Raw genomic sequence first — 22,048 nt, forward strand, 5'->3', positions numbered from 1 at the left:
CGTGGTGCGCCGGACCTATGCCTCGATCTAGAAATTTAGATCCCCTCTTAACCAATATTCCAAGCGATAGTCCAACTCTAACCGGGTAACCGCCTAAAGTGGGCACCCATACTTGCGGTGTGAGTGGGGGTATACTATCGTCGGTATACCTGATACCAGTTTCTCTATAGCTTGTGCGACTCAAGTTATATACCTGCCTAAGTATCGAGTATGTAGGAGTAAGGAAATTCAAGATATATCCCCCAGTAACTCCCTTGAATCAACAGCAATGACCTCATCGACGCCCCGTACCACCAAGCAGTGGATCCTCGCTTCGAAGCCCGTCGCCGCTCCGGTGCTCTCGGGACCTGATGCGACATTTAAACTGGAGACCGTCACGCTACCAGCACTAAAGGAGGGCCAGCTCCTGGCCAAGGTGAAATACTTCTCCAACGACACGGGCCTGCGAAACTTCATCCAGAGCACCGTCGCGCCCGAGCGCTTCTACGTGCCCACCGTTCCCTTGGGCTCCCCCATGCGATCCGGCATCATCGCAGAGATTATCGAGTCGAAGTCCCCGAAGTTCAAAGCCGGAGATCTGGTTCTGGACTTCCACTTGGGCCAATGGAGCGAGTTGGTCGTGCTGGAGGCGGAAACCTCCCAGCCCCTGACGCCGCTACCGAACAACCTCCCGCTAACGCATTACCTCGGTGCTTTCGGTGCGTCGGGGCTAGCTGCGTATACCGGCTTGGTCTATGCAGGAGGTGCTAAGGCCGGGGACACCATCGTGATCTCTGCGGCTGCAGGCGCCACGGGATCCATGGCTGTACAGATCGCGGTGAAACTGCTAGGTGCGAAGCGCGTGGTCGGCATCGCCGGGTCGGACGAAAAGTGCGCCTGGGTGCGCGACCAGCTAGGCGCGCACGCGTGCGTCAACTACAAGAGCCCGACATTCGTGGAGGACCTGAAGGCCGCGACGCCGGACGAGGTCGACGTGTACTTCGACAACGTAGGGGGCCACGTGCTGGACGCTATGCTTACGCGAGTGAAGAGGCACGGGACGATCGCCGTGTGCGGTGCGGTCTCCGCGTATAACTCGGGCGAGCCGATGGCGCTGGCGAATTGGTTCGAGTTGATCTCCGGCCGGATCACCATCCGCGGCTTCATCATGCTGGATTACATGGACAAGGCGCCCGCCATCCTGAAGGAGCTTATCGGGGCCGCGGCCGACGGCAAGATAAAGCTGGGCGAGGGCGAGACGGTTGTGGAAGCGAAGATCGAGGAGCAGCCTGAGATATGGATGCGGTTGTTCAAGGGTGGCAACCAGGGGAAACTGCTGACCAAACTGATTATCTAGAAAACGAAGTTTTCTTTCACTTACCTGGGCGGTTACAAGCCAGTGGCTGGACTTGCTAAGCGGTTAGCACTATTAATAAACGTAATATGTGATCGTACTGGGGTATATAAGCGGACCGTGCTACCTTGCGATCTTTGTCAGTGATATTTCAAATTTTCTAACTACCTGGGTATATGAATACTATCATAGCTGGCTGTTGGTATGTTTTGATGAGGATATCATTAAATGTCCACTTAGGTTACTACGCGAAGACATCGGCACCGACAATTTAGGAGTTCAGACATATTGGTTCCGTTGGTGTATCCCCGTGGTCTATGTACAACCCCAAACGGATACGACGTTGCCTAGGTACCTACCAATGGAATTCCTCACCCTATTTATAGAATATAATATGGTATACATAAGCGGGTTGCATTGTCAATCTAGCAATACTACACTGCCTAAAACAAAGACTTGTAACGTTTCTATACATAGCTTTGCGTGGGAGAGGCAAATTGAAAATAGTCTTTATAAAGATTATTGGACAAAGGCGAGGCAGGGAAAGAGGCCTTTAAAGGCTTTTCCATCAGCCCCCGCCCACATTCCGAATTCCTGCATTTGCTAATTAATAAACCATCATCACGAGACATGAAGTCAAACATTAAACTTACAGTATACGTGGTCACCTCGACCACGAGCGAGTTCTTAGCATAAGAAACAATCAAAACCGTTCAAGAGTCACCGTACTTCGTGGTTAAACTGATGTCCACGCGGGAGCTCACGCGGAGGGGGTGGCAGCGGAACCGTAATAGGCGTCGCGATCGACTCATGAGGACCGAGCGCCTCTTGCGGGAAATCGATCTATATCTCGAACTGTTATGCGACGTAGGCACGCAAGGGTCCGACTCTAGAACTGGATGTACGTCGTCCGTATAATATAACAAGTGGGCGTCGCTAATGGTCGATAGTCCGGGTAGTTCATAACCCATTCCTCATAAGCTTTTTGGGGAATTGAATAGGATTTCGATAATATACGATCGAACTGAGTTAAGTTGTGTTGTGTTGAGGATAGAAACACGGAGAATGTTTGCTGAATAAGAGTTACGAATCAAAATTTAGTGCAATATATCTAGCCTAGGTGTGCATCGTCTCATATCACATGGGCTCTATCGTACAGAATAGGGGCATCTTGGAATTATATTCCGTATCAATCACACTGCGCGTAAGTATAATAATATATGCTTCTCATATAAGTATCAGGTAGGTAACCAATATGTGGTCGAAGCTTTCCAAAAGATGAATACATCAAGTTCATATTTTCGGTCCTATCTAACTCCATGACTCCTTTCGTCAAACTTCCTTTGAGTTATCGGGTGATGTTTCCAAGATATAAGAGACCTTGGAAGTGCGGCCTCTTCTAACCATTCCAACACAGGAGTTTTGCTGATCAATGGCCCAATCGTATTGTTAATGGAAATTCTACTCAATGGAATATTAGGCAGAAGATACTTCGCGGTGATTCTATCCTTCCACGATAACCATGCGAGCAGTCTGGCAGTTTTTGACGAGATCCCAGCCATTTTTTTCGTGTCTCTTAAACGCTCGTGTTCGTAGGCCTCGAATAAGCCCTTCATAGCCTCCATGTCTGGGGTTCTATCATGTTGTAATAACCGCCGTAGACCGTTTACAAGTACGACAAGGTCTGTTACACCACTATTATATCCTAAGCCAGCGTGAGGCTCTAGCTTCCGAACAGCGTCGCCAACAAGGACGATACGTTTGGAAGCCCATTTCTTTATCAATCCCTCTTCAAGGTCGATGAGCCCCGTGTCTCCAATCCGATTAGCATCCACCTCATGAACTTTCCACCCCGGCGCCATATAGAGATGACCGCATCTATCTAAGATCTTAAGCTTATCGGCTTCCGTATATCTTGTGACTGTCGGTGTGGGTGACCTGATGTGCTCATAAACGCCAAACCAGGCTCTGTCCGTGCCGGTAACGATTTGAGTTGATAAACCGTCACACGTTCCATCATACCTTGTGTTGGCAGCTAACCCGGGGAGGACAGGGATTCTTCCAAAATATAGCCGATATGTCGGAGTGTACGGGCATCTCTGGTCTTGTGGAAGGTTCTCTGGCCTTTTATCATTCACTAAAGATCTCATGATGACCCGAACGTTGCTGCGTACGCCATCAGCTCCTACGACAATAGAGCCCTCATGCGTGCTTCCGCCAGCACATAGAACTTTCACGCCATCCTCTAAGAGTTTAATATCCACAACACGCTTTTCGAGTAGGATGAAGGGTTTTACTGTCTCCGACAAGCTCTCATAGAGGAACTTGACTAATTCAGGACGGTGCGTAATTCTGATCCCATGGCCGTGACTGATGATTAGGTGCCCAGTTAGAAGCATCTAATAATCTCATTGTATTGTGACATACTTTTTCTCTACTAAGGTAACCGTATCATCCCTCATTCTGATGCGGGCATCCTTGGTTGAAAGTGTAATCACCTCATTGACGTAATCTAGGCTTGGCTGAATTGCCGAGAGCAGACCCATCTGGTCGAATACGCGGAGGGTCTGAGGCCATAACGCCAACGTAGTCCCATGGAGAGACACCACAGTGTCATGTTTCTCTAGGACGGTAAAGTCGATACCGGCTCTTGAAAAGATGTGCGCTGCGGTGAGGCCGACCAAGCCACAACCCACAATGATAACGTGAAATGGCTTCTGCGATTCCATTCCGAGATCGCTTATAGCACAGTAATCCAGATTGAATCGATTTAGATACAAGTGTGACCGTGGGAAATATCTATGATAATAGGCGTTGTGATGATCTGTAAAATAATAGGACGGTAGGCTCGATCGGTAGGGCCAGTGGCAATGTACCCGATAGCCCCCAATGGAGGGATTGGCAATTAATTCAATCTTCGCAAGACATGAGTTTTACATTGACGCAGACAGGACTAGTGACGTCCTTCATACTACCCTCAGGCTTGGATTTGTTGCAACAGAAACTGCCGGGGTGCAACGTACCTCTACACCGTACTTGCATCGCCGAGTCTATTTATAACAGTACTCAGATGAAAACCACTGTGGTCGGATTCTGTCTTATAAGGCGTCCAATCAAGCTCAGCAAAAGCATTTCTTAGCTAGTTTTCGTGCATCTTCACCGAGGTCTCGTTGCAACCCTTCTCGCAGTGTGGGATACGGGCCAAGTTCTTAGCCTTATTGACGTATCAATTAGAATCTAAGGGTATCATGTCTCTGGCTGTTCATAATAAAAGCAGCAGTCGATAAAAAACACATCACACTGGAATGATCAAATCAAGCTCCCATCAAACCATGTATGTTAATATACTGGTAAGTATTGTTGTAGCCTTCGTAGGCAACTACGCGGGTAGGTAGCAATATCGAGAGATATTTTGCAACTATCACCTGTTGTGAAACACACTCTATTCCCCTAGGACAGACCGATTGTAAGAAATTAGATCAATAGTCAAAATCCGATTCATTCGTCTCAGTTGAATGGAAAAAGTTTTCTTCCATTATTCGCTTTTCTAATTAGGTACCTAGCATCGTTGTTTATACTTCAACCTTCTTAACAAGATGGAATTAGACGCAAATGGCGTGAAAAGATTTGCAACCAGCATCAGCTGTTGCGCAATCGTTATCCTATCTATTGCTCTGCGCTTTTGGTGTAAACTCTCATTGAAAGATGGTATACATGCGGAAGACTGGCTCATATTTACTGTGATACCGACATATACTGGAGCCACAGCTGATGATATATGGGGTATGTCGGTCTTGGTCTCTTATTCCCGTTTAGCACTGACATTTAAAGGACTCCTCAAGGGGACCCATGGCAAAGAGGTAGATGCAGCGGCTGCCGCAGTGCTCCTAAATCCTTCACCTGGAAATGTCGCTGCGTTGGAAATTTCTTTGGAGGTATTCTTGACAACTTGTACTTACCCATCCTATCCACTTCCATGGCTGACTAAATCCAGTCGCTTTTCATCGGGTTCTTCATTTCTCCCTTTGGAGTCACAGCAATCAGAATTTCCATCTGTTTATTTTACCGGCGCATATTTTCGACACCCAGCTTTCGAATCCAATCCTTGGCAATGATTTGTATATGCATCGCATGGCTCATCGTGTCCGTCGTGGTCTGCCTTGTGTATTGTATTCCAATTGATACTTTCTGGCATCCTTTTCAGCATGGGCATTGCCTAAACTTCAATTTATATTATTTACTAATCGGAATTTTTGAAACCATAATCGATTCCGCGATATTGGCACTCCCCGTGCGGGCCACGTTCCAAATTCAGCTACCCCTGAGAACCAAAATCCTCTTGTCGGGAATCTTTCTTCTAGGAGGCTTGTGAGTGACCAACCCTTCAATTATCTCAATCCCCTACATAAGCTTATATATACTTGCAGTGTTATTATCACAAATGCTTTTCGCCTATCTGCTATCTACCAACCCAATAGCACCCGCGGTAAGAAGTATAACCACAACTACACGGAGTTGGCGACGAACGCTGACCATTTAGTATCGCTGAACGATGCCACTTTCTGGACCCATATTCATTCTACAACAGCGGTACTCTGCGCAAATATTCCACTCTACAAGCCTCTTAGGAACATTGCGGATAACTTGTTCAGCGGGATCCGAAGCATGTTCTACTCGTCGTTTCGCTCGTTGCGAAGTAACCAGAAATTGCGAATTGGGGACTCAGCAGATGATTCCGGAAGTGTTTCCCGCTTGGAAACAACCACGGATGCAAGTACTTATAACCAGTCAAAGCATTACTTAGGAGACTCGGCGAACCCTATCCTTGTCCCTCATGAAGGGGTAAATTTAACGACAGCTAGGCGTAGTGATGCGTCCATCGACTGCGAATATATCCCAAATGGAAGAATTGTTCATACGAGAGAGGTCAACGTTGTTTGAAGTCGATCGGAATGTGTATGTTAGGGGCATAAGTGGAGTAGGCCTAGAAGGAGGTCCGCAGGACCTCCTGCTAGGCAAACGCGAGTTAGCAAGGTATAAGAAGGGGGCTTCGCCCCCTTCAACCTTAGAGGAGGTAGCGTTATTAGTTCATCTCATACTTGCTATATACTAGCAGCGGCTACGCCGCTCCTTTGCACTCACTTTACGCTTGACTTAGGGACCTATTACTGACAGTGTAGGTATCTTATTCTAATGTTTGTCGAGTTAGAACATTTGACATTGGAAGGCGAAGCAGGACGAGGTTTGAATTGATTCCACACAATACTTTCTCCTTTATATTGACATATGCTAGATGTGATTGTATCCCTTTAACTGGCAAGTGTCCACAGGAGGAGATGAGGGAACAAGATACAGTTTCACATGACCTAGTGGACCAGAGTCCAGAGTAGGTAGAGTATGGACGGTACAGGGTGTTACTTTGTAACCCAGGTGCTAGGTTTATCTTGCTTCTCAATCCCTAGGCTGTAGAGAACTAGCAGTAAAGGGGATAAAGTTATGCTGTAACGTGTCTAGATATACTCGTGATCCCATCGAAGATGGATCTCTTTGAGAATAAAGCATTGAGTATTACACAAGAATGATTGTGGTGTGTTATTTCTAAGTGAAGAGTTAAAGAGCTCAACGCATCTCACTAGGCTCTCGATGAGAGCGGCTAAGGGGTGGGGGAGGCTCAAGGTCAAGCCGATCGACAGGTAGTGGTTGCTTATTACGGAACGTTGAGCCCCCAGAGGAAATATCTGGCATCGTAGTATCATCAGGATCATCAGAATCATGTATATCAGAGCTATCTACGTCCAATAGTTCTACTTAGAAAGACTCACGCCCGTTCGCTCAGACGGTAAAGATAACAACAACAACTACTACTATCTGGAAAGATACATACGGCAGTTATCGAGGGGGTGGACGACGTGTTGAAACATTTCTTGTCGCCAATTCTCCGGCGGTATGTTACGGCACCCCTCGAAACACCATCTGATAGCTTCATCAAAGTCAGTTCCCGCCTCTTCGTTAACTTCATTGGCCCATTGTCTGGCTGCGACGACGTCAAATTTGTACTTTTCTAGCTCGTTATCTCCAGCAGGCCACTGCTTGCGAACGGGGTGCTCTTCGAGCAGCTGACCAAAGCATAACTCCAATAAGACGATGCCAATTAACTCAAAAGATTCATATCTCCTTATATTGTCACCGTTGATGGGGATGTCACCAATCATCAAGGGTTGCTGTTGCTGGCTACTTTTCGATCTAGACGAAATTGTGAACTCGCGCTTTAAATATGGTTGGTCTAGGAGAAACATGCTGGGGCTTTTCTCATCGTTGATGAAGACGATGTCGGATTTTCTCCATGAGGCAGGAAGCCAGGGAGTATCAAGAAGCTGGAGGAATGATGACGCTAGAGTAAGCGAGAGAGCGTATCGTTGTCGACGGCTAGGTAATACCTCTCCTCGAAGTATATGGTCGATGGTAACGCTATCGAACTTTTCAGTTTCCTGGCGTGATATTCTGCACACGTAATATCTATTGTCTTCTTCGGTAAGATATCCGTAGCATCCATCAACATCTGAATTCAACGACCTGCAGAGACTAGAGATAGGAAGCCCTATATTAGCCTGCGAGGCGGCTGAAATGGATGCGCACGCTGTCACGGGTCTGGCGCTAGGTTAGCTTAAATGATATAGATTAGAGAAGCCCCAACCCACTTCTTATGCGTTGGCATTGGCGGTACACTGATGGTGTCCCCCCTTTTAAGTGCTGATCTTATCGGGATGCTAGTTCGATGATACGGTTGATGAACGGTAGCCTTTATGTTTACTGAACTGCTCATTGATGACTCTTGAGAATGAGGTTCAACACCCGCTGTTATCAAAGCCTTCTGTATATGCCAACTTGAAGGCGATTGTTTGGCGAACAGCATGTTGAACTCATTTTTATCAGTAGTTCTATGCTGCAGCAATAACTCCGCTAGGTGCCGATCATGACAACAGCAGGTCCATGCAGTGGAAAGCGCTTTGAATAAGGTATTAGCATGTGCCCATATGTTACATAAAACTGCACTACCGGGAGGTTGACTAATTGTCGGCATCCTGGTTTGTATGTTTTGAGTCTCATCGTCAATCATACTCAGCAGCCGTGTAAACTGAGAATCGTAACGTTCGAGCTCCTCGAAAAGCCGATTTCGAGTGGTTTCACCGATGCTGAACCTGATTCTGTATAGTTGGGGTTGAATACTATCCTTCAAACGAGACTCGAAGGTCCATGATTTCTGATGACGATGATGATTAATAGCGCCCTCATAAGTTCAGTGACTGCTGACTGCGACTAACCCGCTTTCCGAGATATTCCTCCAAAGTAGAATTCGGGATTAACTCGCGATTAAGCTTCCCCAAGACATCATTGATCCCTTCAATACAGTCTATGAGAAGTTGTTGCATCTCTTCGCCCAATCTCTGTTGTAAGAGATCCGTAGTCTCTTTTTCTTGCCAACCACTGCCTCCAGGATTCGATAGCAAATCATTCATAACATCATCTTTTTCAACCAAGGGGCGCAAGAGTTGCCTAAGATGGCTCTTAAATGATGCTTGGTAGAATTTGAGCTTATGTTTGCACTTGGTGTACTCGGGCCTGATCTCATGGAAGATGCGAAGGCACCTGGTAACTTCCTGAACCGCCTTGAGGGCCTCGATGGCTATCGGAAAAGCACCTAGGACCGCGCCGACAATCTCAAGGCCTGACATTGAACCTAGCCGAATAGTAGGGCCTTATCGTAGGATGTACGACGTGGGTTATGGGCATGATCAGTAGGGAATTAAACATCTATGAACATTATAGCTTAGAGGAGATAAGAGCAAAACACGAATTTTCAACCAAGTGAGGGGTAAACGTTTTGTACAACGTTGTAGTGCAGAAATGGTATCCAATCATGGATTTTCATCATTATAGATGAGCGTAAATACCTAGGTAGGTATGTATCCCGGCCGGCATATTCTGTTGTTCTCCCAACCCCTCTCTTCATTCGAATGTGAAGCCCACTACGAAAATGTCTGAGATACTAACCGATACGCAAAGCAGAAGCATATCCACGCTAAGCCACGACGTGAAATCTAGTCTTTCTAACTTGAAATTGGGCTTAGAAAGGCAAACCGACATTGATCAATTTCCGATACAACCGAATGTCCTTGAGGATCTTTTGGACAGGTTCTTGTTGTGGGCCGGAAATTTAGGGGCACTCCAGGATTCGACGAGCACGCTTTCATTAGATAGTCGCATCTCATCATCTCCGGAGATTTACGAGCAAGTATGCGAATTTCTCGACGATCTACGTGAAGCTATTAATGATTGTAGGTCAAATACGATATCTTTTTTGTTTAATATGAGTTAATCATCCTATAGTGACGGAAATATTCGAAGGGAATCGACCTAATAGAGATCTCCAGAATCCCGTTACCGAATATCTTGACATATGCCACGATTACGAACTGGAAAACCCCCCTCCTCTCGGGCTACCGTGTTCTGACGAGGCACATGCCATTGTTGAGGTTATTTTACAATGCATCCGATCTCTTTTCAGAATCGGTGTATTGATCCGAAAATCAAGTCCCCGAGATCGATTTCAGCAAGCTCTCCAAGATACGGATTGTGTGTTTCCGACAGTGTTCGACATTGACCATGTCCGGCATAAATACCCCAAACTAAGCGAGTCCAACACGCAGACCATCACGGGAAGGATGGGAAAGGCGAATGCGAAAAGGAGACAGTTCATAAAATACTGTCGTGACCACAAATCACGACTAGAAGCTGAAGATGAGAGAGCTGAAAAGCAGTCGAGCAAAGCCACTACCCTACCCCCAACTGGATTAGACCAACTGACCCAGCTAGAGCGGTACACGGCGGAAGATGAAGATAGAATATCATTAACTACGGCATCGACTACATTTGAGTCTGCTGAGGATTGTAGACTGCCAACGCTCGGAGAACTATCGCCCGACTTTGAGCCATTTGAATGCCCTATATGCTTCACACTTCAGTCTTTCCGACGAGAGAAGGCTTGGAGGTACATTATTTACCTACATACTTACCTTCTGAACTTTGTCTAGCAACTGACACACTGCAGATTCCACGCCTTCTGCGACCTCAGGGCATATGCTTGTACTGTGGGAGGGCCGGAATGCGAAGAAAAGCTATTCATGACTCGCAATTCATGGTTTGAACATGAATTAAAGGTCCATCGATCAAAATTTGCATGCCCTATATGTAAGAAAGATAGCGACAGCAAAGTGACTATGATGTCTCACATCGGATCTGCGCACATCAATTTCACAGCTGAGCAGATCCCGATATTGGCTGAGGAAGGACGGGTGGTGCCAACCCGCTTTGACGCCCGAGAATGTCCATTTTGCAATGATTGGGCCGTGAAACTGAGATCTAAGCGTCAAGCACTCGAGGGAACCCAATTTACCACCCAAGACGAGAGTAAATTAGTTGTCTCAATGTCACGATTCAGAAAACATGTGGCTACCCACCAAGAACAGCTCGCAACATTTGTGGTATCAACACCGCGAGAACCCGGCGACACAATCAGTGAAAGCGAAGATGACGACGAGCTTGTCCGGGAGGTTGACAAACTAACGATAATGGACAATGCCCCCAATACAATTAGATTTAGGACTAGCGCTGGCGGTGGCAGTGTCGGTTACAGTGGGTGGAGATGGGACTGTGTGAGTTGCTAGACCTCTTGACTATTCAGGTTGAAAGCTGACTGAAGTGAAGTGTTCTTGTTCCAATGGGGCCAATCAATCCTATATATACAATCCTAATTGCGTAGAATGTTGGCATCGAAGGGCGGATTGTTGTGAAGTCTACAGAATCAAAATAACTTCCTAAGATCGATGTTTTGATTTAAGTGTACGGATTGGCTGGTGGGGCTTACGAATAATGAGGAATTAAGAGTCGAGAGATGTAACGTAAGCTAGCAATGATATATGTTTTGATATTGGCTTCATTAATTTGTACCTAGTGCCGCCCCTTGCAATATAAGTGATTGCCTACTATGTAGGTAGATATAAGCCTGCTTATACAGTACGCAGTACGACGTGAAAGCATTGTCCATAGCAGAATAAGAGAAGAAGGAAGGTGGAATTGTGGTTCGTCCACCAAAAAGAGTTCTACGAAAAGACAGTATATTCTGGGCTCTTTGACTGCTTCGTCCGATATTTCTGGCAGCGTAAAAGCTAGGTAGAATTCAAAGTTCGCCATTAAGAACAATTAACACGTTCGTTTGAATTAATAAATGGTATATAGGATATCTATCTAGATATTGTATTGGAACTTCTCAAGGATGAGAAGTGCTACGAACCAGCAACTAGTACTGAGAACCTCCAGGCGTGGGTATACTCTACCATGTACTTCAAAAGGACCGCTGGTTCTGCCGATGAACTCTTCTCCTGTAGAGTTAAGACTCGAACGGCCAGCACGACTTGCCACTGGATTCTCGCTAGCAGCTAGGCAGGACGACAACGTCTCAGGTCCGTTGCAGGTGTTGAAATAGATGCAGGTTATGAGTATCATTTCATGTATATTGGAAGGTTAAGTTGCTAGAAGTAGGTACAGGCTGTTAGATAGTACATTATATACCTGTGGATACAGGTCGTAAACTTCCAGCCACCTATATTCCAGCACCAGGCTCCCACACAGTTCCGAGGACTTTGGATATTTAATAACGTCCCGTCAAGGAACACGAGTGTCAAGAATCGAGTGGGAGCGAAGACTCGTCGCAAAGCTCTCCGCGATACCGACGCATCTATCATCACTCCCGATTTACAAACATCTGAGCAAGCCCTGTCACCAGAAGGGGTAGATACAACGGTCTCGACCCATCACCATACGCCATCGGAGAAGCGCGATATCTTTGGAATTGGGGCCTGTGATATGTTCAGCCTCGAGTTGGCGCTGTCACGAAACGCGAAACGACGAGAACGTTCATTGCGTGTCCCCACTAGATCTCGAAGAACCTCTTCTAAGTTCGATGAGCGAGGAAGACTTGACTATCCCCAAGAAGATTGCCGGTTCTTCGCGTCAAGTTTATTGTATCACCAGCGACGGCGACGAGAAAGCATGGCAACCAGAGAAAGCTATATCTTCCGGCTTCAGCCAGGCGATCATGCAGGAACACCCCGGTCTACTTTTCGCAAGCATCGGCACGGACGATGCGGCAGCGGCCTCAGAGACGCTTCGAAGGATTTTCTAACGCACCTCGACGATACCAGACGCCGAGAAATGAGAATCCGACTACCTCCAGTCTGACGGAATCGTCTCTAATCCGAGAGTGACGGAGTCAAAGACATCTATGTCTTGTCCATTTGCAGACCTGTAAACTCGACGTAGAGAAAAAGAAGGTGGGAAAGGAACCGACATATGCATTGACACTGGGTTTCATGTTTAGCCAGCTCCACAGCTTCCGCTTCCGGAACGAAGCTTTCAACCTTCAGCTCGCAGAGGACGAAGTAGAAGTCAAGGTAAAAGCAATCGGCATCAAATTCACCGATGTGGTGGTCTCCAGATAAATGGCCGGCTCCTACATCGGCTACGAATATAGCGGTAGGATAAGACGCGCGGGGTCCACGATATCTACGCTGTCGCGAGGAGATCGCATCTGTTGTATAGGGTCCACTGCTTTCAGAACGTTCATCCGAAGCAAAGTATAAGCCATAATCCGCATTTAGGAATCGCTTCCCTTTACAGAAGCGATTCCGACCGCGTATCTTCCGGCAATATACGGCGTCAGCCACCTCGGCCGCCTACGAAAAGGAGAATCCATACTGATCCACGCGGCGACAGGTGCGGTCGGATAGACGGCGATCGAGCTTTCTAAGCATATCGGAGCCGAAGTCTCCGTGGCGGTAAGCTCAAAAGAAAAGAGGACCTTGGTAAATGGACTATACGGAGCCCCAGATAATCGCGTTTTCTTTAGTCAAAATCTTTCTGTCGGGCGTCGAATCATGAAGGCTGGAAGTGGACGGGGCGTCGACATCATCTTAAATCGCCTCTCCGGCAGGGGCCCGGCCGAGTCATGGAGAACTCTGCCACCACCAGGACGATTTGTCGAGATAGGTAAGCGAGACGTCCATACGTTCGAGCAGCTTTCGATGCAGCCCCTTTCCAAGAATATCTCGTATCACTCCGTCGAGTTAGAAACAGTGGACCGATATAATCCCGATTACATGGCACAATTAGTCAAAGAGACAGAGGATGCGTTATTTAACGGCACTATGTCTTCCCCTCGGTCGGTGAGTGTATTCTCGAGGGTGGAATTTGAGTCCGCAATCAGTTACCTGCAAACTGAGAGACACATGGGAAAGGCAGTCATCGACTGGGAAGCGGGGGCGGAGGTTCCGCTCCTCCTCCGCTTCAAGAATACAATTTCGATCCGAAAGCAAGCTACGTCGTCGCCGGCGGCCTGGACGGCATAGGTAGGAGCATGACTTCGCGGTGTGCCAGCTGCGGCGCAAAGCGCCTCATGTTATTGTCAAGGTCAGGCTTAGCTCTGAGAGCGCGACAAAATTACTCGAAGACCTCGCCGATCATAGAGCAAATGCTTTTGTACCTGTAAGCGACATCATCAGCGTAGGGTCCATAGAAAAAGCGCTGGGCGATGCTAGCGTGAGGATGCGTCCAAGGCTCTACGTCTTGAAGGTTTGTTTCGATGTTCGATATTTCGATATGTGCTTATAGTTGTCATCATAGGATCAACTACTTAAGAAATGTCCAAAAGCAGGTGGAAAGACATGCTCGACCCCAAAACCAGCGGAACTTGGAACCTCCATAATCTTCGACCTCGGAACATGGACTTCTTCGTGATCCTCTCCTCGGTGGGGGGATGGACGGGATCGAGCGGTCAGTCTCAGTGCAACGCCGTGTCCACATTCCAAGACGCGTTCTCTAGGAATCGGTGGTCCTTGGGCGAGAGATGTGTATAGATCGACGTCGGTGTCGTCACGGAAGTGGGTTACTTCGCCAAACGCGGCAACATCGCAGAACGATGAAGCGAGAAGGGCCTCAGGACATCCACGAGCAGGAACCGCACAGCATAATAAACTGGGCATGCAATCCTGCTAGGAATATCTCGTCTCCTTGGTCAACCAAAATCATCACGGCGGCCAGTGCCGCAGTTAATGCGGAGAGTTGAGGGATGGACGCGCTACCATATCTGAGGCGCCCTCTTTTCCGTCGCCTTTTGCAGACTAACGAACATGCCGAGCAGAGAAAGTGAAATATGATCCGTAATTTCGAGACCCGGGTAGCCTGAACGATGTCGATGGCCTCATTACTAGCAAATTATCTAGGAAACTCTCAAACCCTCTCGGTCCTAGTGGAAGACATCGACACGACCTGGAAGCCAGCTCATTCGTACGGTGCTGATTCATTGGTGGCGGTGGAACTTCGCTTCTGGTTCTCAAATGAAGTGAAAGTGAATATGTTCGTATTTAACATTTTGGCAAACGACAGCATCGCGGAGTTGGGATAGTTGGTAGCAAGCAAGAGCGAGTACTTGGCTAAGCGAACGCGAGGTTGACGTGATAATAATGTCCGGGTCTATTAACGGTTTATTTCGACTTGGGGATGAATTCAACTATCTTTTGAACTTTCCCGAGATATGAAGTCTTGATTGAAGAGGTAGAAGAATCTTATCAGTGGGCCATCGCGAGTGACCTTGCGGAGACGATTCTTTTGGCGAAGCTTGAATTAATGATGGATTATGACAATTGTTGTGATGGAAATGCGTCGCGACTCTTTTCTAAGTTTTGATGCGGGGTGGATGTTACGTAATCAATCAGGTTTTAAATTGGAATACACCTGCTACTTCACACATACCTTGCCCAGTGACGGTGCATGATTGAACAACCAGCCATTCTTCAAAACCGTATTAGCTACGTATAAATGAGGGTAAGCTCGGATTTCTGACTCGCAGACTTTTGAGCATAGTTGACAGGGTCGCAACATATGTGTAGATAGCTTCTCCTTTCTTCCCAGAAAGAGCGTACGTCAACTGAAGGTGCGGTTCACACCGTGAGGGGTACATTAGAACACTTTTACACTTGGCTCAATTCTAAAAAACTTAGGTAGGCAAATACAACATCCCATCACCCTAGCCCGGGTCCATATAACACATCTATACTTGTGATGAGTTAAACCTCGACCAAACTAACTCAGCAAGCAAGCTAAACCGAAGGTAATCAACTCGGCCTCTAATAAGCTAGAAAGGAGCATAAAAAGATCCGCCCTTAACCATCCATTCATAGAAAGCCAATCATTCATGATGGGCTTCTTCGTACCAATGTGTATAGCTCAAAATTTCTTTCCATCATCACTTCCTCGTCGTCATCTTATCGGCCTTCTCGAGTAAGGGGTCCCACTTTGGAGCCGATACATCTCTTCCAGCGCACATCGCGGACAACATTCATTGCCGACAGGAGCAACTTATCGGTGTAGGGTTTCTTGATGGCAAGCGCCGTCCGGAAGCTCTCTAATTTTCCGTCCGATCATTTCGATGGCCCATTTACCTTCACGGTCACCCTCGCCTCTTTCGTGCGTATATTGAAGGTCGTATCCCAAGGTTTTTGCGATCTCCTTTCCGCTTCGAAGATCGCTCGTGGCAATATGGGACAAGGCAGGGCTGAGAAGCGTCGTAATTGCTAGAAGAGAGCCATCATGAATAGACACGCCGCATACGTACACGACTAGAACGCAGAGTAAAGCCAGAAGAGCCTGGATGCTAGGTATCAATGCGAGGATGAGAACACTATACTTCCAGGTCACGTCCAACTGTGACGCCGTACCAGGAATAAGTATATCGGTGAAATTCTTCTGGATGCCATATTGGGTCATGGTCACAATCGCAGAAGCAGTAAATAGAGGGACGTAGCCAAGGTCTATATCTTCGCTAGCTGTCCAGTGCGGGGCCCAGTAAGACCCGTTAGGGAAGCTCGAGGCCTGGAACCTGTTGGGCATGGACAGCGCATCAAGAGAACTATCAACGTCGAGGTCTCCCCAGCCAATAGCACCCGCCAGAATCCTAGCTTGGGTATCCGGCATTAAAAGATCTGTTCGGTTGATCGAATCTCCGTTGTTATCATATATATGGGATACGGTATTATTGCATACGAACAGTTTCGTCGTTTCATCTGCCGAATAAAGAGCATATACTTGAGTACATCGCAAGCCACATGAAAAGGAGGTATCCGAAATATAAGTTATATAGTCCAGGGGTGTTTGCGAGATACTGAAGATCTGCGTCCCGTTGTATCCGTCGAATGCGACCTCTGTCGTATCGGAAGAAGTGTTCATGCCAGTGATCGTTAAGTTGTCGCAATAAGCAAAGTTGTTAACCCATCGTTCAATGACATTCCACGCCGTCAAGCTGTTCGATGCCCAGTTCGGGTAGTTTGGAATAGCGTTCACGTAAGCACCCGTATCGTTGTCGAACGTCGACGTATGGAACATAAAGGGGGAGGGATCATCGAGGTAATCCCAACCGGAGTTGATCCCACCAACTCCGTAGTCGAACGCGTTAGATCGCTGCGTCGTCAGATTGCTTTCCTGATCCGACGAGGCGAGCTCGCCGGCATAGCCGATCTGCGTAAATATCGACGTTCTTCCGTCACCACGCGGCGTAGGGAATTTGCCCCTGTCCGGCGATAGGGGAATTACCGAATACGTGAGACCGATCAAAGCTGTCCCGACCTGAGCCGCCAGAGCGACGAAGAGCCAGAGAACGCAGATCAAACGTAGCCACCAGGCTCCCACTCCGCGCCAAAAGATGAGCTTGATCGCGTTGACTTTGGAGTTGTCGAATGCAAGGATGAATTCGAAGATACGGGGACTGAACTGTTTCGAAGACGCTATCGCCCATTTGAAAGCAGCCGCAAAAGCGTTCAAGCTGGCATCGATATTAAGCGACAAGCAAATAGTCAGACCTGACACGACAGCATTATAAATATGCGCAGATCCGTCTTCCATCCACGGCCTTCGATCGTACTCCTTCAAAACTACGGCAAAGGCAGCACAGATCGCCGCAGTGAGGAGCCATCGTCCTAAGAACTTCATAAGCAAACTCCTAGCTTGCCGGAGTCGGTCAAAGGACATAGCCGTTGTCGGATTCAATGGCGAAGTTTCCCCGGAGGGAATAGATCGCTTTTCGTTTAGTTGGTTCATCGTACTTGGCAACTTCGGCTACCGCAATATTAGAGCAGGTGCTTATACAGATAATTCAGCAATAGATGGAGAAAGGCACGAAGCTAGGCCAAGAGTCGACGACCTACTCGGGCTCAAGTATAGCCCCAGCCAGTTTCTTTTTCGCGAATCCATTAATATTAGTCTCCCTACCTATATGAGGCTCTACGTATTAGGCGATAGGCAGCACCTGTGACATATCGTACACTGGTAGTTTTTCTTACATGGAGGGTAGAAAAGCTGAAAGATAACAAACGATAGCCATGTGAGGAACATATGATGATTGGTAGAAGCCTGTTCGCCCATTGCCAATAAAAGAATAGTGTATGCAGCTGAATCGCTAAATATATCAATGCATGCAACCACACGCACTAATATTCTGCGGATCATTGAGGATTGCGGAAATGATGAGGCTCTGCTGACAATTCATGAGAAATATGTTGCGAATGTAACCTTCCAAAGCGAAGTCCTAGGGTACTATTGACTCAGCCGGCCGCAACAAGCAACCTTTTTTAGAAAGTACCTACCTACCTATACCACGTATACCCGCACGCACATAGCAAAGCATTCGTCATCCGTTTGATTTAAGAAGGCTTATTTATTTTGTAACATATTAGGAATCGGATTGGAAAATCTATTCGATGAGCGCAGCATAACACCGAAACTGGCATTTTCGAAGCTGCGTATTCAAAGCCATACTGGTCCTGCGATGTTTCTTCGGCACGGTTTGTATGTTTCTGTAATGTTAAACTTCCCGTGAACTACGCCTTGTATTCAATTGACCTGCGATTTAATTGACCTGCGATTCAATTGAACTGCGATTGAAGCTATAGTCTAATTGACCTGCGATTAATTTGCAGTTGAATTCAAGGTTTAATTGAACTTGTATCGAAGTGCAATTGAAGCTGTAGTTTAATTAAACTGCAGTTGAATTGCTGACTAAACTGCGAACGCACTGCCATTGAACCTACAGTGCCCAAACCACTATACTGTGGTCATCGAGGCACCTCGATGACCATTTTTTGGTGGGGGCGCACTGACCAGGTGGTCTGTGTGACCTTAGTTTTGGTACCTCGATGACCATTTTCCTCGATAACTATTTTTGGCCCCTACCTGGACCAGGGCCCGGGCCTGCTTTTTTCGGGTTGGGGTTATACAACCAGGGTTAGGGTTATTTTTTGTCAGGGTTATCCAGGGTTAAGGTTTAACCCCCGCTTATGTTATCTCAACGAACTTAAATTAAAGCTTTACTTTTAATTATATCCTTTTAATTATATTTGTTTTTAATTAATTATATCGTAAGAATTATTAAAAATTTTAAAAGTTAATTTTTAATTTAAAGCTTAATGGTGGTTTTTTTCTTTTTAATATTATATTTTTATTTTAATTATACGTTTAAATAATTTAAATAAATTTAATTAACGCGTTTTATACGTTTTAAATATTAAAAAGGTTTAAATATATTACGATTTAAGTTTACGGATTTTATTTTTAATATAAAATATAATAAATAAAATTAATATGTTTAAATCGCGGTGTATCCGAACCTTTTTAATAAAACGCGTAAATATGTTAATTAATATTTATTTATTAAATTTACGGTTTAAATAATTTTTTAAATAAGTAATTTTTTTTATATAAATATTAATTATTAACTTGGTTTTAATTACGTTAATATTAATTTTAATTTAAACTTTAATTTTATTAAAAAAATTTTAATAAATAAACCTTAATAAAGTTTTTATATAACGAGTAATTAAAATATTAAATATATAAATAATTTTAAACGTAAAATTATTAAAGTTTTATTAAATTATTTAATTTTAAATTTATACGATTATTAATTATAATATAACTATTAAAAAGTAAATAATTATATTTTAATAATTTTATAATATTAAATTTTTAATTTTTAAAAACTAGGATATTTTTAACTTAAGTTTAAACGGGATTATAAATAATTAAAAAGTTTTAAACTATTTATTATTAACCCCGAATTATATTTTTTAAAACATATTATAAATGGTTATTATATAATATATATTTAAATTTTTAAAATAATTTTATTCTATAATATTAATTAAGGTTTTTACATTATTAGGCTTTAAATTAAATTTTAAGGAACGTTATGTCTACCTTATAAATACAATGGTACGGGCTAAGTGGGCCACGCGCAACGTGGCTAGGTATGGCTTGTTCTTTAAAATCTAGTCTGAGCTAGCTAAGATAACGCTTACGTAATTAACTTTCAATTTTCAAAAGTGGTCATTTCGACGAAATAAAACGTTTAAAATAAAGTTTGAAAAAACGTTTATAAGTGGATGGATATTATAGGTATAATTATATAATTATAACCGTTTTAAAGCTCGAATTTTCTACTATCGAATAATATGGGATGCACGAGTATAACGGTAAAAATAGGGAAGTTATTAAGGAAAAGGTTTTGAAAATAAAAGAAAATAATTTTTTAAAAATTAAAATATAAAAAACAATTAAAATTTCCACGGTTTTAACTTTATAAAAAATTTAATTTAAATTAATTATTATAATTTAATTTAATAAAGATTTTATAATTATTTTTATTTATTATTTTAAAACGTTTTTAAATATAATAATATAATTATAATTATTATTAATTATTATAATTTATATTATTAAAATAATTATTTTTTATATTTTAAAACGTTTAAAATAAAATTTAAAAATTAATTTTTAAATTAATAATTTTTATATATAATTTACGTGATTTGTTAAAATTTTATGTATAATAAATTAAAATATAATATTAATATTTAAAAAAATAATTATAATAAATTTAATAAATTTTTAAAAACTTTTTTTTTAAATTATTTAACGCGGTTAATTAAATTAAAAATAAAAAATAAAATAATTATATATAATATATAATATTTAATTAAAAATAAAACGGGTTTTAAATTTTTTATTATTATTTTAAAGTTTTATATAAATATTTTTTCAAGGTTTATATATTAATTAATTAATAAATTTTATATATTAATAAATTATATATTAATAATATAAAAAAAAAATTTTAAGTTTAATTTAATTTATATTATATTAAAAGTTATATTTTAAAATATATATTAAATAATATTTAATATTATAAATTTATTTATATAATATAATTAAAAAAATAAAAAATAAAACATTAATATAATATTAAATATTAATTAAATTTAATTTAAATAAATAAATAAATATATAAATAAAATATATAAATAAAATAATAAAATAATAAAATAATAATAATATAAAATAAATAATTTATTAAAAAAATATTTATATTACGTTTTAAATATTTAATAAATAAAACATATAATTTAAAAATATTAAATGTTTATTTTTAATATAATTATAAAATTATTTAATATTTTAAATAAAATAAAATAATATAAAATATTTAAAAGAAATAATTAAAACTTTTAATTTAAATAATAATTTAAACGATATAAATTAAATAAATAATAAATAATAAACAATAAATATAATTAAATATTTATATTTATAATTAATAATAATTTAATAATTAAAAAATCGGGATATAAATTATATAAATATAATTAAATTATTAATATAAATAAAAAGTTTTTATTAAATTTAATATAATTATTTTAATATATAATATTTATATATTAATTATTTAAAATAATAAATTAAAACTTTAATAAATAAAATGTTTATTTAAAAATATAAAAAAATAAATATAAATATAATAAAAAATATAATATATTAAATTATTTATTATTTATTAATAAAAATATAAAATTTTATTAAATATTAATAATTATATATTTTTAACGGAAATAAACTTAAAAGTTAAATTAAAATTTTAAATATTTAATATTATATTTTTAATAAAACATTATATATAAATATTAAATTAATAAATATTAATACGAAATATAATTATTAAAATTTTAAATTATAATAAATATAATAATAAATATAAAATAATATTTTAATATATTAATAAAATATATTTATATTATAATATTATATTTAATAAAATATAATATAATAAAAGAAATTAAAAATAAATAATAAAACATTTAAAATAATAATAAAATTTATAAAAAAAAATTAATTTAAATTAAAAAAATTAAATATAATAAATAATAAATAATATTATAAATTTATTTATATAATATAATTAATATAAATAAAATAAAAACATTATTATAATATTAAATATTTAAAAAACTTAATTTAATTAAATAAATATATATATAATAATATAATTAAAAAAATATTTTAATAAAATATTTAAATAATAATATTAATGTAAATAATTAAATTATAATAAAAAAATAAAAAATAAAAAAAAAATTAAAAAAAAAATTAAAAAGATATTATTATTATATATTTATAAGAAATATAGTATACAGTGTACAGCCAAAGATCGAACGTTTCCCTGAACCCCCGCCATTAGTTCAAATTTTTGTATGAGCGTTTCCTCGGGGCCCACTTATT

The 22,048-nt window shown here is 41.6% G+C and overlaps 8 protein-coding genes across 8 annotated transcripts; 5 read left to right on the plus strand and 3 right to left on the minus strand.

Annotated features, from left to right (window-relative positions):
* The first annotated feature begins 154 nt into the window (after positions 1-154).
* Positions 155-1,515, plus strand: F4807DRAFT_375455 (NAD(P)-binding protein). The gene has a single exon (XM_047995730.1). The coding sequence runs from the start codon at positions 269-271 to the stop codon at positions 1,334-1,336; it is 1,068 nt and encodes a 355-aa protein (XP_047848621.1). The 5' UTR covers positions 155-268; the 3' UTR covers positions 1,337-1,515.
* A 1,125-nt stretch (positions 1,516-2,640) lies between these two features.
* On the minus strand, positions 2,641-4,062 carry F4807DRAFT_466018 (putative monooxygenase; the record flags this gene model as incomplete). The annotated part of the gene is made up of 2 exons (XM_048002344.1): positions 2,641-3,703; positions 3,761-4,062. The coding sequence occupies 2 exons, from the start codon at positions 4,060-4,062 to the stop codon at positions 2,641-2,643; spliced, it is 1,365 nt and encodes a 454-aa protein (XP_047848622.1).
* An 803-nt stretch (positions 4,063-4,865) lies between these two features.
* Positions 4,866-6,699, plus strand: F4807DRAFT_448949 (uncharacterized protein). Its single transcript, XM_047999971.1, has 6 exons — positions 4,866-5,116; positions 5,165-5,268; positions 5,328-5,701; positions 5,761-5,819; positions 5,874-6,575; positions 6,627-6,699. The coding sequence occupies exons 1-5, from the start codon at positions 4,930-4,932 to the stop codon at positions 6,272-6,274; spliced, it is 1,125 nt and encodes a 374-aa protein (XP_047848623.1). The 5' UTR covers positions 4,866-4,929; the 3' UTR covers positions 6,275-6,575; positions 6,627-6,699.
* Positions 6,700-7,094: 395 nt separating this feature from the next.
* On the minus strand, positions 7,095-9,143 carry F4807DRAFT_448951 (uncharacterized protein). The gene is made up of 3 exons (XM_047999972.1): positions 8,656-9,143; positions 8,032-8,594; positions 7,095-7,981 (listed from the first exon to the last, which is right to left on the minus strand). The coding sequence occupies exons 1-3, from the start codon at positions 9,064-9,066 to the stop codon at positions 7,198-7,200; spliced, it is 1,758 nt and encodes a 585-aa protein (XP_047848624.1). The 5' UTR covers positions 9,067-9,143; the 3' UTR covers positions 7,095-7,197.
* Positions 9,144-9,325: 182 nt separating this feature from the next.
* On the plus strand, positions 9,326-11,581 carry F4807DRAFT_448958 (uncharacterized protein). The gene is made up of 5 exons (XM_047999973.1): positions 9,326-9,669; positions 9,722-10,382; positions 10,443-11,046; positions 11,099-11,292; positions 11,346-11,581. The coding sequence occupies exons 1-4, from the start codon at positions 9,369-9,371 to the stop codon at positions 11,210-11,212; spliced, it is 1,680 nt and encodes a 559-aa protein (XP_047848625.1). The 5' UTR covers positions 9,326-9,368; the 3' UTR covers positions 11,213-11,292; positions 11,346-11,581.
* Positions 11,582-12,979: 1,398 nt separating this feature from the next.
* On the plus strand, positions 12,980-13,935 carry F4807DRAFT_375526 (uncharacterized protein). The gene has a single exon (XM_047995731.1). It carries the CDS (start codon positions 13,327-13,329, stop codon positions 13,795-13,797), a length of 471 nt encoding a protein of 156 aa, XP_047848626.1. The 5' UTR covers positions 12,980-13,326; the 3' UTR covers positions 13,798-13,935.
* Positions 13,936-14,533: 598 nt separating this feature from the next.
* F4807DRAFT_375528 (uncharacterized protein) lies at positions 14,534-14,905 on the plus strand. Its single transcript, XM_047995732.1, has one exon. It carries the CDS (start codon positions 14,637-14,639, stop codon positions 14,850-14,852), a length of 216 nt encoding a protein of 71 aa, XP_047848627.1. The 5' UTR covers positions 14,534-14,636; the 3' UTR covers positions 14,853-14,905.
* A 275-nt stretch (positions 14,906-15,180) lies between these two features.
* On the minus strand, positions 15,181-17,898 carry F4807DRAFT_448962 (uncharacterized protein). Its single transcript, XM_047999974.1, has one exon. The coding sequence runs from the start codon at positions 17,537-17,539 to the stop codon at positions 15,806-15,808; it is 1,734 nt and encodes a 577-aa protein (XP_047848628.1). The 5' UTR covers positions 17,540-17,898; the 3' UTR covers positions 15,181-15,805.
* Between the last annotated feature and the right edge of the window lie 4,150 nt (positions 17,899-22,048).

The sequence above is a fragment of the Annulohypoxylon truncatum genome (assembly GCF_022578515.1).
Source record: "Annulohypoxylon truncatum strain CBS 140777 unplaced genomic scaffold F4807scaffold_73, whole genome shotgun sequence".
NCBI classification, from domain to species: Eukaryota; Fungi; Ascomycota; class Sordariomycetes; order Xylariales; family Hypoxylaceae; genus Annulohypoxylon; species Annulohypoxylon truncatum.

What these genes read in the sequence shown, in the direction of transcription:
- F4807DRAFT_375528 (XM_047995732.1), top strand. Translation starts at nt 14,637, where the DNA reads ATGTCGATGGCCTCATTACTAGCAAATTATCTAGGAAACTCTCAAACC.
- F4807DRAFT_375526 (XM_047995731.1), top strand. Translation starts at nt 13,327, where the DNA reads ATGAAGGCTGGAAGTGGACGGGGCGTCGACATCATCTTAAATCGCCTC.
- F4807DRAFT_448958 (XM_047999973.1), top strand. Translation starts at nt 9,369, where the DNA reads ATGTCTGAGATACTAACCGATACGCAAAGCAGAAGCATATCCACGCTA. An exon ending in ACGTGAAGCTATTAATGATT is followed by an intron (nt 9,670 to 9,721) that starts GTAGGTCAAATA and finishes ATCATCCTATAG; the next exon opens with TGACGGAAATATTCGAAGGG. An exon ending in CGACGAGAGAAGGCTTGGAG is followed by an intron (nt 10,383 to 10,442) that starts GTACATTATTTA and finishes GACACACTGCAG; the next exon opens with ATTCCACGCCTTCTGCGACC.
- F4807DRAFT_448951 (XM_047999972.1), bottom strand. Translation starts at nt 9,066, where the DNA reads ATGTCAGGCCTTGAGATTGTCGGCGCGGTCCTAGGTGCTTTTCCGATA. An exon ending in AGGAATATCTCGGAAAGCGG is followed by an intron (nt 8,595 to 8,655) that starts GTTAGTCGCAGT and finishes CATCGTCATCAG; the next exon opens with AAATCATGGACCTTCGAGTC. An exon ending in CCAATGCCAACGCATAAGAA is followed by an intron (nt 7,982 to 8,031) that starts GTGGGTTGGGGC and finishes ACCTAGCGCCAG; the next exon opens with ACCCGTGACAGCGTGCGCAT.
- F4807DRAFT_375455 (XM_047995730.1), top strand. Translation starts at nt 269, where the DNA reads ATGACCTCATCGACGCCCCGTACCACCAAGCAGTGGATCCTCGCTTCG.
- F4807DRAFT_448949 (XM_047999971.1), top strand. Translation starts at nt 4,930, where the DNA reads ATGGAATTAGACGCAAATGGCGTGAAAAGATTTGCAACCAGCATCAGC. An exon ending in ATCTTTCTTCTAGGAGGCTT is followed by an intron (nt 5,702 to 5,760) that starts GTGAGTGACCAA and finishes ATATACTTGCAG; the next exon opens with TGTTATTATCACAAATGCTT. An exon ending in CCAACCCAATAGCACCCGCG is followed by an intron (nt 5,820 to 5,873) that starts GTAAGAAGTATA and finishes CTGACCATTTAG; the next exon opens with TATCGCTGAACGATGCCACT.
- F4807DRAFT_448962 (XM_047999974.1), bottom strand. Translation starts at nt 17,539, where the DNA reads ATGAACCAACTAAACGAAAAGCGATCTATTCCCTCCGGGGAAACTTCG.